The 15,000-nt window shown below is 39.6% G+C and overlaps 1 protein-coding gene across 1 annotated transcript in view; it reads left to right on the top strand.

The window, feature by feature from the left end:
- The first annotated feature begins 4,593 nt into the window (after window positions 1–4,593).
- LOC106875570 (cystine/glutamate transporter) overlaps window positions 4,594–15,000 on the top strand; it is a 19,246-nt gene continuing 8,839 nt past the window's right edge. The window contains exons 1-8 of the mRNA XM_014923775.3: window positions 4,594–5,281; window positions 6,780–6,905; window positions 7,970–8,069; window positions 9,306–9,350; window positions 10,629–10,752; window positions 11,919–12,022; window positions 12,944–13,040; window positions 13,941–14,090. Coding sequence (XP_014779261.1) covers window positions 4,666–5,281; window positions 6,780–6,905; window positions 7,970–8,069; window positions 9,306–9,350; window positions 10,629–10,752; window positions 11,919–12,022; window positions 12,944–13,040; window positions 13,941–14,090 — 1,362 coding nt within the window. The 5' untranslated portion in view covers window positions 4,594–4,665. The remainder of the gene's footprint in view (window positions 5,282–6,779; window positions 6,906–7,969; window positions 8,070–9,305; window positions 9,351–10,628; window positions 10,753–11,918; window positions 12,023–12,943; window positions 13,041–13,940; window positions 14,091–15,000) is intronic.

Raw genomic sequence — 15,000 nt, 5'->3', positions numbered from 1 at the left:
GCTGGGTTAAATGCTAAATGGTTAAGGGTATGTGTGTCTGTGGAGTACTCAGCCACTTGCATGTTAATTTTACAAGCAGACTGTTCAAGTGTTCAAATCAACTGGAACCCTCACCATCGTAAGTGACAGAGGGCCAGTCATGTCTTTTAGTAGTCTAAGAAGAAAACTTTTAGCTGTGGTGGTGAAGTGGCACAGTCATTAGAACAATGACCAAAATGGCACACAAATTCACATAAGGAATCTTGTAAACAAGATACAAAAACATCCTGGCATCAATCAGTCAGTTTGACAGGAGCTGGGCAAGGCAGATGACTGCACCAAGCCCTACTGCCTGTTTGGAATGGTTTCTGCAGCTGAATGGCCCTTCTTAATGCCAACCACTTTACAAAGTTCATTGGATGCTTCTTTTTTTATGTTGCACCAGCGCCAGTGGGGTCACCAAATAATCTACAATGTAAGACCCTTCTATTGTGAGAGGGAGTAGTACTGAGGATGGTGGCTTTGTGCGAAAGATGAAGGGTCGGAGTATGAATAGAGAGGCAGAGATAGGGGTCTTGCTATAAAGGAGGTACATGGCTACCTCTGTAGGGGAGAGAGAGAGAGGAGAGAGAAAGGAGGGAGATAAAATGATGAAGGTATGACAGGGCATACACCCAAGTTACTGGGAGGTGTATATTGTGAAGTAGGCCAGGGACTGGATAGGGTGAGTGGGTGGGTAGGTTCATGATATTGTGAAAGGAGAGGGGGAAGGAGGAATGTTATGAATAGTCATAGGTAGAGGGAAGGGGTGTTAGTGAGGTATGTGCCTGGATTTATTCAATCCACTATTTTACTTCATTATATGTGTGTGTCTGTGTGTGTGTGTGTGTGGGGGGGGGTGATGTATGTGTGTGTGCACGTGTACGTGTGTGTATGTGTGAGCACGCACGTGTGAAAGTAATGGCTCAGCAGTCAGGATGTCAGGCTCACAATCGTGAGGTAGGGAGTTCAATTCCTGGACTGGGCTGTATGTAGCATTATTTTTCTTTTCTACTCTAGGCAAAAGGTCCGAAATTTTTGGGGAGGGGGCCAGTGGATTAGATCAACCCCAGTACGCAACTGGTACTTAATTTATTGACCCTGAACGGATGAAAGGCAAAGTTGACTTTACTTGTTTCGCTCATTTGTCAGCGACCATGCTGTAGCATCATCTGAAAGAATTTTTAGTCAAATGAACCAAGCACTAATTTTTCTCTTAAATCTGATACTTATTCTATTGGTCGCTTTTGCTGAGCAGCAAAATTACAGGAACATAAACACACTAACACCGGTTGTTAAGCAGTGATGGGAAACAGAGACAAAAAGACATCTACATACACAAACACACACACATACATATATATATATATATATATATATACTGGATTCTTTCAGTTTTTGTCTACCAAATCCACTCATATATATATATATTTGTTGACTCGAGGCTATAGTAGAAGACTCTTGCCCACAGTACCATACAGAGGAACTGAACCTAGAACCATATGGTTGGGAAGCAAGCCTCTTACCACACAGCTGTATCTAAGCCTCCTTTATATAATTAATTTTTTTTAAATGTCATTCAGCCTTTCGTAAACTACACCATCAAAAACGTGTTTATGACAAATTTTGTTTTAAAAACACACATTATCAGCCAGAACCAACCATCAGGAGACTTAGCGGTAGACGAAGAATGAGATAGTTGAACAATCCCCAGAACCTCAAGCGGATATGCTTGGGAATCCTGCTAAAAAGTATAATAACAGTTGCTTCAGGTAGGTGCTGAGGCACTAAAGTGTAGTTACGCCTTAACAATCCCCCGCCTTTCATGTCCTCTATTATCACAAGCAAAAGATGTCAGTAATTTAGAGTTATTTCCCTTGTGGCAGACTCATTCACTATCTAATTCCGTGGTTAACAGTAATCGATTGTTATTTTGTTGTTCGATGTTAGCCACGAAGAGTCTATATGTAGTGTAAAGATTAAAGGTAAAGAAGAGGGGTTAAAACGATTACATTGACCCCGGTGCTCAACTGGTATTTATCTTATCGGCCCTGAAAGGGATGAAAGGCATAGTCGACCTCAGTGGAATTTGAACTCATAATATAAAGACAGACAAAATACCACTAAGCATTTTGCGTGGCATGCTAACAATTCTACCAGCTTACCGCCCTCATCTGACCTTATATTATAGTCACATACAGGACCGGCTTAAGGTACGGGCAACTTGGGCAGTCACCCAGGGCGTCTGTGCTAGGGAGCGCCAAGGAGAGCGTGAATCAGACAAGGAAATTTCCACCACCGTCCGCTTGTATACGCCGAAGTTCAGCTTGCCTGAGGCACCGGCAACCCCAGGGCTGGCTCTGGTCACATATGCTGTGTAATGCCCACAAGCAAGTTATTAAAGGATTCCTATAGCTAGATGCAATCTTTGTGTGAACGGTTTACTATATCGAAAGAGTTTAACACCACTGCTTCTTGCAAATATCCTTGTCAGACTATCAGTTCCTTTCGCTTTTATCTTTCACTTGAGCGAAGGCCATTCTGGGGCCGCAACCTTAAAAGAATTTGTAGTCGAACAAATCAACCTTAGTGCTTTCTTTTCTTTTTTTTTTTTTTTTCTTCCAGTGTGGTATCTTTTCTATCGAGAACATGAACAAGCCAACACCGGTCATTAAGTGGTGGTGGGACCAAACACAGACACACACAAACAAACGCATTCACACACACACACACACACACACACACACACACACACACATACATGTATATGACAGTCTTCAACACAGTTTTCGTCTACCAAATTCACTCACTAGGCATTGATTAGTTGGCCCAAGACACCCATATAGAAGGTGCTGTGGAGTGGGATTGAACTTGAAACCACATGGTTGTAAAATAACCTTCTTTCGTGTAGTTTCTACTTCCTCTTCTTCTTCTCCTCCTTCTTTGGCTCCTCCTCCTTCTGCTGCACCTCCCCTTCCTCCTGCTCCTTTAATACCGTTAAGCATTTCGTCCAGCGTACTAACAATTCTGCCAGCTCACCACCTTATACATATAGATTAATGGCTCACTGGTTAGTGTGTCAGGCTCACAACTGTTAGGTAGTGAGTTCGATTCCTGAACCAGGTTTTGTGTGTTGTGTTCTTGGGCAAGACACTTTATTTCACGTTGCTCCAGTTCACTCATCTGTAGAAATGAGTTGTGACGTCACTGGTGCCAAGCTGTATCATTCTTTGCCTTTACCTTTGATAACATTGGTGGCATGGAGAGGGAAAGCTAGTATGCATGGGTGACTGCTGGTCTTCCATAAACAACCTTGCCAAGACTTGTGCCTCAGAGGGGAACCTTCTAGATGCAATCCCATGGTCATTTATGACTGAAGGGGGTCTTTGCCCTTCTATATATATATATATATATATATATGTATAATACACACACATACACACACATATATATGTGTAGAACAATCTAGTTTAAAAACTGAAAATTACTCTTACGATATATATATATATGTATATATATATATATATATATATATATATATATATATATATATATATATATATATATATATATATATATATATATATACATATAAGGATATGTATAAAGATACATGTATATATACAAACAGACATACATATACATATACACACATGCATAGATACATAATACATACATAGAAATATATGTATGTGAGTAAGTATGTGTGTGCAAGCGTGTGTACGCTGTGCATGCGTGCGTGTGTGTGTGTACGTTGTGCGTGCACGTGTGTGTATGTGTGTGTGCACGATTGCATGGGTGTGTGCACGTGTGTTTGCATGCGTGTGTGTGTGTGAATGAATGGAATAATCTTGTAATGTAAACATTCCTTTATTCTGTTGCATTTATATTTTGCTACTATATTCTTCCTTCTTTGTTTCCTTCCTTGTTTCCTTTCTGTAAGGACGTCTGCCAAACTCTAACAACAAACGTTAATTATTCTCAAAGCTGATTACTGGCTGAGTAGGACAGGCAGGACATATTACTCACAGTCTCTACCGACACACACACGCACACACACACAGACACACACACACACACACACACATGCATATATATATACATATATATATATATATATATAGACACACATTATATACACACACACACACACATTATATACACACACACACACACATATATATATATATATATATATATATATATGAGTGGCTGTGTGGTAAGTAGCTTGCTTACCAACCACATGGTTTGAGGTTCTCTCTGTCTCTCTCTCTCTCTCTCACACACACACATTATCTTTCATATACACGTACATGAAGATATATGCATTCATCTTTTTTGTATGTATGTGTGTGCATGAGAGAGCAGGGGGAGAGGGGTGAGGGAGGGATTCTCGAGATTTTACAAATAAAAATTAACAAACCCCTTGTATTTTAAGGCTCTCATATAAAATTTTAAAAAAACATTGTCCAACCCCTTTTCTGTAGGGATCCCACAGTAAACAACCAACACTTATGGAGCCCCTTTCACAGTAGAATTGAAAAATAATACAAAAAAGTTAAGAAAGACCCTATCAAAATGGAGAAAGATATTACAATTTTTTATAAAGCTTTTCGTTTTCTACCATTTCTTTAACAGATTTACAAGATGGGGAAAAATCGAAAGCCATCACATGGTCGCTCAGATCATTCAGAGCAGAGCAGAGAATCAGAGTCTTTACATAACAACAAATGTGAGGCGGACAACTGTTTTTCACCAATGCTTGACAGTACGGAGCCGCAAGCAACAAAGGGACGGCCCCTTCCTGGACGCAGAAAGTCCTTGGTGGAACGACTCACCAAAAGGAAAATGTCGATGCAAATGAAAAAATCTATTTCTTTGATGCAAGTAACTGCTAGTTTAATTGCTGTGACTGGTCATACAGCAATCTTCATAACGCCATCGTCGATTCTTGAGAACACTGGAGCACTGGGCCTGTCTCTTGTTATATGGCTCTTTGGTGGCATCATAAACTGGATGCAAGCCCTCATCTTTGTAGAATTTGGCACATCTCTGGATGAAGCTGGTGGTACCTATTCTTATGTAAGGGCAGCTTGTGGGCCCCTGGCTGGGTTTATGATGTTATGGAGTTACATGATGTTATCAACTGGACCTTTCTGGTCCTTTCTAGGGTACACAGCTGCTATGTATAGTGTCAAACCTGTCTTCCCTGACTGCCCTCCTCCTGAAGGCCTGGTAAAACTCTTAGCAGCTATTTTAATCTGTAAGTTATGTTCTTTTTTAATATATTTTCATTAAGAGATTTATCTTGCCAGATAATCCATTTTTTCCTATGTTGAAAACCACTTTCAAATCTTCCCAGTAAAACTACATTTTTGATAAGTTTTTTGTTTTAAATATAATTTTGTTTTAGATAGAAAGGAGACCTTTCTGTACAATCCTGCAAATGGCCAGAGGGTAAACTAACACACTAGCAGCCTTTTCTGTTTCCATATCTTTAATTTTGATAAAACACTTTCAAGTTCAGTGAATGGTCCTTCTGTTCAGTCTACTAAGGCTAGAACTCCCTCTCTCCCCCTTCTCTCTCACTCCCTACCTTTCTCTACATATATATATATATATATATATATATATATATATATATATATATGTATGTATGTATGTATATATATATAGATAGATATACATATATTTATATGTATATAACAGAGTTTATGTGTGTGTGTGTGTCTGTGTGTGGTGTGTATATTCCTTATGGATTCGAAAACTGAGTTGCCAATTTTGATATATGAGATATCAAAAGATTCAATGATCTTTTGGCTACCAAATGAAGTATGTTTTTTGCACAACTGTTTTTGACTACAAAAATAACCTTGAAAACAAGGCCAGGTTGCACAATTTTGAGGTCATTTTTGGGCAATATTTGGATTTGCTTCTAATCTACGTTGCCAATCTTAATGTTTTCAGTGTCAAAAATGCAGCAATGTGCAAGAAATGTTACGAGTACATTTGTGATGCACAAAACCCTATTTGTCAATGGAAAATGACCCAAAAAACATGCTTTTTTTGGAACAATTATTGGCTCATTTTCTGTCAGTAAAGGCCTTTGGGCCACAACTAAACTACCAATGTGAACGTCTTCAGTATTCCTTGGTTAAACAATGTCTTTGAAATATTGTGATACCATTTCTTTGCACAAAGCCCTATCTTTCAACAGAAAATTGGCTAATGAACCATGTTTCTGGCATAATTGTGATTGCTTCAGGCATTACTACTGTAAACAATTTGCCCATGTAGATTTTCTTGGGGGCAAACGACTCGGGAATGACAAACAAGCATTCTCAGGAGTAAAGTTTGTTTGCCAACATAACATGGCAGTCCTGGTTTAGGACGAATGTTGCTGTAATTTAGCCCCAAGAAACATCGTCTATAGCTGGCTATATAACACGATATGTGTCCTCATATTTTCGAACAAGGACACAGATCGTTTCATATAGCCAGCTAGAGACGATGTTTCATGGGGCTAAATTACAGCAACATTTGTCGTAAACCAGGACTGCCATGTTATGTTGGCAAACAATCTTTACTCCAAAGTATTGTTGCTGAATATCTCTTGTTGTGAGATTTAAAAATAGTAATTTTCTAAGCATTCTCAGGTTTAAATTCAATAAAACACACACTCACACAAATTAACATAAATGCGACCATCCCTGTACAAAATAATCTATCCTTATATTCAAATTTTCTTGTTCCATTTTCAGTATTACTGGCATTTCTCAATTGTTTCTGCAAGAAACTAGTATCCAAGATTCAAATCTACTTGTCAGCTACAAAGATTATTGCCCTTTTGGTAATAATTGCAGGTGGCGCTGTGAGAGCATATCAAGGTAAATATTATGAAACCTGTTTGTCAGCTTATTGCATCCAAGTGATCGTGGGGATTGCATTTTATAGAGTAAAAGAGACGGGAGAAGGGAGAGGTATTATAATTCTGAGGTATTTGTTTATCTGGGTTTTACATCTGTTTTTCCATGCTGGCATGGGTTAGATGAATACATACTCTTGAGGCATTATTTTACAACTGGGTGCCCTTCCTGTCACTAACCCTTTCAAGGAAAAGGATTTTCATTTCATTTGTCTTTGAAAGTACCGAGCAGCTGGATGATTTGTTGAAAGTGAAATGACAGTGGATGGCACTGTCCATAGTTCAGTAATTTTTCATCTGAACATGGAATGTAAACATTCACACGCACACAGACACACACACACACGCATGCGCACAAGCACACATACACACATTAAGCCAAGTGAAATCATAGTCATGGCAGATACTGGTGTCACACAATTGGCACCTGTGCCGGTGGCATATAAAAGCACCTATTACACTCTTGGAGTGATTGGTGTTGGGAAGGGCATCCAATCATAGAAACTGTGCCAAATCAGACTAGCGTCTGGTGCAGCCCCTCAACTTACCAACCAAATTTATTGAAAAAAGCTGCAATAGTTAGGCACCAACCCAATAGCTTTGAAATTTAAATGATGTGATTGTTTATCTTTAGAATGGCATTGTAAGTGAAGTATGAGAGGCCAGATCTGGCCAGTTTGAACACAAAACAGGTCAGATACTTTGGCTGGATTTGGCCGGTTTAAATACTAAAGGTTAAGGAATTGATCCCACCCATTTGCCCAATAATATACTTCTAGGGCAGCGAGCTGGCAGAATCGTCAGTACACCGAGCAAACTACCTAGTGGTATTCCGTATGCATTACATTCTGAGTTCAAATTCAGCCAAGGTCGACTTTGCCTTCTATTCTTTTGGGGGTCGATTAAGTAAGTACCAGTTACACATTGGGGTCAATGTAATCAACTTAATCCCTTTGTCTGTCCTTGTTTGTCCCCTCTGTGTTTAGCCCCCTGTGGCCAATAAAGAAATAAATAATATATTTTCAGGACATACAGAGAATATTGTACCAATCTTTGAGAATAGAATCACTGATCCAGGACCATTGGCGCTGTCTATATTATATTCTGTGTTTGCATTTGGAGGATGGTAAGGAATCACAACAAAGTTATTCTGTCTCTCAGAATATTTTGATTGTTCTCTGTATTTTAATGTCTGCATTTTAGCCTCTGTATGTGGGGGGGGGGGTGAAGGTATGTGGGGGGTGAAGGTGTGTGGGGGGGCGAAGGTGTGGGTGAAGGTGTGTGTGTGGGGGTTAATGTGTGTGTGTGTGTGTGTGTGTGTTTGTATGAGTGTGTGTGTGTTTCTGTGTATGTGTTTGTGTATGTTTGTGCATGTTTGTGTGTGAGAGTGTGTGTATGGGTGTGATTGTGTGTATGTGTGTTTGTATGAGTGTGTGTTTGTGTGTGTATGTGTTTGTGTGTGTTTGTGCATATGTGTGTATGTGTTTGTATGTGTGTGTGTTTGTGTGTGCTTGCTTGTGTGTGTGTGCATGTGTATGTTTGAATGAGTGTGTGTGTTTGTATGAGTGTGTGTGTATGTGTTTGTCTGTGTGTGTTGTGTGTTTGTGTGTCTGTGTTTTTCTAAGTGTGTGTGAGACAGAGAGAGAGGGAGAGCTGGTGTATGTGTTAATGTATTTGAGTATGTTTGCATCTAAGTATGTGAAGGTGTATGGCCTAGTTGTTAGGTGTGTTGCACTCATGATCATGAAATTGTGGGTTCAATTCCATCCCAGACCAGCCGTGCTTTATGTTCTTGAGTAAAACCCTTCAATTCACATTGCCCCAGTCCACTAACCAGTAAATAGGTAACCCTGTGAGGGACTAGCCTTCTGATAAGGGATCATGTTGGCTTTCTTGCCTAGCCAGCAGGGGTTGGTTGGCATCATTCCAAAGCTAAACTGATGCAAAGCGCATTGTGGCCAGCGATGTATAACATCACCTGATAGTTTGGTCAATCATGAGAACACGTGATGTTAATTATGAATCATTTTTAATGGCAGATAAAGCTATAAATAATAGCATGCAGAATCTTGGGTTAAAAAGAAAAAAGCCCTCGGAGAGAAAAACGTTGAAGGGTTGCTGGTGGGATGAGAATCCACATCTCCTATGCTCGTGACAAATGTGCTACCAGCATGCAGAATCTTGGGTTAAAAGAAAAAAAAAACCTTTGGAGAGAAAAAAGTTGAAGGGCTGCCTGTGAGATGAGAACCCACATCTATGCTCATGACAAATGTGCTACCATTCTGTTTGAGCATATTTATGTCTGTGTATGTCATTTAATATGATAATAGTGATGATGATGATGATCTAATTACCATTTCAGGCAGGTGGTTATGAGTCTTGTAGAAGAAATGGAAGACCCAGCCAAGTAAGTTCTTACCTAATTCTCAATGTCGCCATTTCTACTACATTCCATTTTCTCTTTCGTTTGTTTTATATTGTTCTATATTTATATTATCTACTTTGTACCTTTTTGAAAATCATACCTCATAAGGCTTCACAAAAACTACCACACACACATGCACACACACACACACACACACGGCTGATAACAGTACTGTCTGATTGGCGCCCGTGCCACCTGACTGGCTCCCGTGCCAGTGGAACATAAAAACCACCATTCAAGTGTGGTCGATGCCAGTATCGCCTGACTGGCCCTCATGCCAGTGGCCCATAAAAAGCACCCACTACACTCTCGGAGTGGTTGGCATTAGGAAGGGCATCTAACTGTAGAAACTTTGCCAGATCAGATTGGAGCCTGGTGCAGCCTTCTGGCTTGCCAGCCCTCAGTCATACTGTCCAATTCATGCCAGCATGGAAAGCATGCCTTTCTACACATGTCACTGCTTCCACCCATATTATTGTGGCAGACCCTTAAGGACATATCATTCATAATATTTAATTTGTTCTGTTTCTGGGATTTCATGGAGTTATTTTCCTCTCCTGCACAATTCACTGACCCCAAGTATTTTCATTGCCAACCCCAAGGGGCATGCCAATCATTATATGTACTTGTTCTGTAGCTAGGATTTTGTGGGCCTATTTTTGCTTTCCACACAGCACACAGACCCCTAGTATTATTACTTTTGCAGACCCTTAGGAGCATGTTATTAATTGTTGTTTCTGGGATTTTGTAAATCTGTATTTGTCTTTCACACAGCTCATGCATCTCCCCACTCAGGACTATATTTGAGGTCCCCAACCTTTAAGGGCATGTCATTCATAGTTTATATTTCTTCAGTTGATGGGGCATTTTAGGGCTACTTTTGTCTTCTACACAATTCATGAGTTTCACTCACCCCACAACCACCAACACCACCACCACCACCACCACCACCAATAACAACAACACAGCCTATGTGGGGCACTCTCCCCTAGGGGTATATTCATCATCCTTTAACAGCTGTCTTCTGTGCTGGCATGGATTGGACGGTTTGACAAGAGCTGGCCAGGTAGAATACTGCACCAGGCTACTGTCCCTGTTTTGACATGGTCTTTACGGCTGGATGCCTTTCCTAACATTTATTCAGTTACTGGGGTTTTGTAGGGGTTATTTTTGTTATCCACTTTAAATCTTTTCTTTTTTTGTTTTTGTTTTGTTTATTTTTGTTTTGTGCTTTTTTTTTCAATCTAACCCCCATTCAAGGGACCTACCACGTGGTGTGACCATTACTTTTATTGTCACCATCACCAAATATATTCTCACACTTTTGGCCTACATGACACTCCTGACCAAACATGAAGTCCTCCAATCCAATGCTGTGGCACTTGTAAGTATTTCACAATTTCTGAGGGGTTTTTAGGGGGTTTTTTTCCCCCTTTTCTTTATCTTTCTTTTACCGCTTACTCATTTTAGTCATTGAACTGCAACTATGTTGGGACACCTCTTGAAAGATTTTAGGCAAACAAACTGACCTCTGTAATTTGTTATTTTTTAAGTTTGGGACTTATTGTTAGCAATTTAAGAATTTAGAAACTTTGAAAGAGTGAGAAATAATTTATTTTTGGAACTGGATCCTGAAGTAGACAAAAAAAGTAAAAAGACACCCTTCAGTCCCGAATGACCATAAGATTCCACCTACAAAGTACCTCTCTGAGGCACAAGTCTAGGCAAGGTTGTTTATAGAAGACCGGCAGTCACCCAAGTATACCAGCCTCCACTCACTGCACAAGACTGACATTATGTGATACCAGTGATGTCACAGCTCATTTCTACAGCTCAAGAATACAACACACAACCTGGTCCAGGAAACAAACTAACTACCTCACGATTGTGAGTCTGATGCTGTAAATAATAGCATATATATATTAAATTTTTTTTTAAAATCAATTAGAGAAGAAAAAGTCATTATTGGTCGTGTTGTGCTTGCACAACAAACCATAATACATACATGACCAATGGGAAGTGTTCATAGTTATCACTGTGGTTTACGTTCAAGATTATTATGGATGGGGCCTTCGTAAACAATCACAAAACTCGTGAACATTTTATTGTATATTTATCTAACCCTTTAGCATTTAAACTGGCCATATCCGGCCAAAATATCCTGCCTTATTTATGTTCAAACTGACCAGATCCAACATCTTACTCCTACCCTACAATGTTTTCATGTATATATTGTAATTAAAATAAACAGGGACACACAGCTGATACCATTGCTTCAGGACCCCAGTTGATGTTCTTACCCCTCCTCATACGTTCTGCTGTTGGTTGTGCTTCCACTATGGCAAGATAGAAATTTTTAGTTCATGGCTATTTAATCCTTGTTCTTATACCAATGCTTATGAGATAAACAAATCCCAAAACTTGACATAATAATTGTATGGTCAATTTGTGGTACTAGTCTGATACCTTAGAGAATGGGGTTCATATCCTAGGTGTTGCAACAATGTTAATTTACAGTTAATCAACTCTCATTTATTTCATATTTCTCAGCTGTACATTCAGAGACTCTACCATCCTTTAACTATTATGATATCAGCCTGTGTTGCCTTTACATCAGTCGGAGCCTTGAATGCTTCTGTTATGGGACACTCAAGGTATGCAATCCACTTTCTTATTTCTCATTAAACCTATTCTTTTACTTGTTTCCATCATTTTACTGTGGCCATGCTGGAGCATCACCTTAAGGGTTTTCTTTTTAGTTGAATAAATAGACCCCCAGGGTATATTTTTTTTTTAAAGCCTAATACTTATTTTATCAGTATCTTTTGCTGAACTGCTAAGTTGCAGGGGACATAAACACACCAACACCAGTTGTCAAGTAGTGGTGGAAGATAAACACAGACACAAAGACACACACACACACACACACACACATGATAGGCTTCTTTCAGTTTTCATCTACCAAATTCATTTACAAGGCTATGGTTGGCCTGAGGCTATATTAAAAAACACTTGCCCAAGGTGCCATACAGTGGGACTGAACCCAGAAAACCATGTGGTTGGTAAGCAATCTTCTTACCACATGATCATGCCCATTTACTTTACATTACATCAGTGGTTCCCAAACATTTTCATGCTGCTGCCTCCTTCGTTCTAAGGCCACATTCTTAGTACTCCCCCCCCACCACTCACCATCGCAGACAAGGAGCAAATTCAAAACAACAGAATTTCACAAATGAAACTAACCTAATTAAAACTTTATTTTTTTGTTGTTTTTTTTAACATCCATTGCCCTGTTTTGGTCACTCCATCATTGCCCCATTTTTCTTCAACATCTCGCCCCTGGATCTTTCCACTACCTCCAGTGGAGAGGGGGGGGGCAGTACTGCCCATTTTGGGAACCACTGCATTACATTTACGGCAGGAATGTATTTCAACAGAAATATGGTAACAAAAGGATTAAAGTGATCTAAATTTTACCAAACACATCAACACTCATCTCTCATTTTATTTCCCTGATAATGCTTCAATCTGTCAGATATCAACATCAGTTCCAACATTTTATCTTGTTTTAGGGTCCTTTTTGCTGCTGCTCGTCACAAGGCTGCACCTCTTCTCTTTGGTATGTTACATATCAAATACCTGACACCATGGCCCTCAATATGGGTGCTGGTAAGTTTCTGCTTTGATTTATATTTCATTGTGAACTCTTAAGTAATTTGTTTGAGTTTATTGATTTATTTTTTTATTCATTGAAAGTCCAAATCAAAAATCTTTGAGAAACTTTTACAGACTGGCCTTGGCTGACCACATCAAAAGCCTTTGGAAAACCTTTACAGATTTGTGAAGGTTGCCTGAGTGAAGAACCTTTGGGAAGCCTTCACAGGCTGGTAAAGGCTGTCCACATCAAAATCCTTTAGGAAATTTCCACAGATTGGTGAGAAATGTTAACATCAAAGTCCCTTGGGAAGTGATGTTACATCCACCATATAGTCCTGACATTAAACCATCAGATTACCATTTATTTCGAAGTTTGCAAAATTCTTTGAATGGTAAAACTTTCAATAATGATGATAACCTGAAATCGCACTTGCTTCAGTTTTTGGCTTCTGTTTTTGGACCAGAATTTCAATGAGCACAGAATCATGAAGTTGCCAGAAAGATGGCAAAAGGTTATCGAACAAAATGGAAAAAAAAATAATTGATTAAAGTTCATTCTTTGTATTAAAAGATAAATGACTTTTATTTCACACTAAAAAACCGAAATTACTTTTTTGCCAATCCAATATTATATAAACTTATTGTTAAGGCGGCAAGTTGGCAGAATCGTTAGGACGCTGGATGAAACGCTTAGCAGTATTCCGTCTGTCTTTGCATTCTGAGTTCAAATTCTGCCAAGGTCAACTTTGCCTTTCATCCTTTCAGGGTCAATAAATTAAGTACCAGTTGCATACTGGGGTCGATCTAATTAACTGGCCCCCTCCCCCAAAACTTCGGGCCTTGTGCTTAGAGTAGAAAAGAACATTATATAAACTGTCCGCTGTACTCTGATCTGATTGAATTTTTTTGCAGTGCGCTTGGTCATTGGTTGTATTATACAGTGGAGGAATGGACTTCCTGTTGGACCTGGTCAGTTTCATCTCTTGTTTAGTTGCATTGGTCATTGCAGTAGCCTTGATATACTACAAAATCAAACAGCCTAATGTGAAACGGCCCTATAAGGTGAGTACCACTTGATCATTGAGTGCTGATTTGACTTATGACGCTGGAAAGGTTGTTTATGTAAATTATAAAGAGGAGCGGGCCCAAGACAGTCCCCTGAGGGATACCACTGGTGACTTTTGCTGGGCTTGAGTGGACTCCATCAACCACAACATGTTGTGTTCTATTCATCAGGAAATACTTAATCCAGTGTAGAAGTTTTCCACGGATTCCAACTTTTGCCGATTTTGAGAGTATTATGGTCAACCCTGTTGAACGCTTTACTGAAGTCAAGATATATGACATCAGAGTTTGAACCTGTTCCCATATCTTCAATGTGGTGTAAGAGCTGTGTTAGACAGTCCCTGCTACAGCGAGAGCCATGCTGATTTGCATTTAGGAGTTTTGGGATCTCCAGGAAGTCAGTTATCCTTGATCTTACCACTCTTTCAAACACTTTAATGATGTGGGAGGTGAGTGAGATTGGGCGATAGTTGACTGCAAGGGATCTGTTTTCCTGTTTGAAAACCAGGATCACAGGCTGGGTTAGGAGCTGTTTCGGTATATAACCTGAGTCTAAAGAATTTCTCCAGAGGTTGGTCAGAGGGACTGCAAGTTGGTGTCTACATACCTTCAGGAGACTAGCAGGGAATCTATCAGGGCCTACAGCAGAATAGTATTTGACCTCATTTATTGCTACTATGATGTGAGGCAGTGAAGGTTATGTCTGAGATTTTATGTTGGGAATCAGCTTCGTTTGCTTCTCTTACATCAATATCAGTGAGATCACTAAAGACAGAGCAGTATTGTTTCTGCAGTATTTCTGCCATTTCTTTAGCATCATCGTGTTGGGGAATGCTGTTATTGTCGATCAATGGCCCAATGACACTAAGGTTCAGCAATGATTATAGTCTACTCTGCACTGTTGTGT

The sequence above is a fragment of the Octopus bimaculoides genome, chromosome 20 (genome assembly GCF_046866305.1).
Source record: "Octopus bimaculoides isolate indiv1 chromosome 20, ASM4686630v1, whole genome shotgun sequence".
Taxonomy (NCBI): Eukaryota; Metazoa; Mollusca; class Cephalopoda; order Octopoda; family Octopodidae; genus Octopus; species Octopus bimaculoides.
This window is presented reverse-complemented; position numbering and strand designations above follow the sequence as displayed.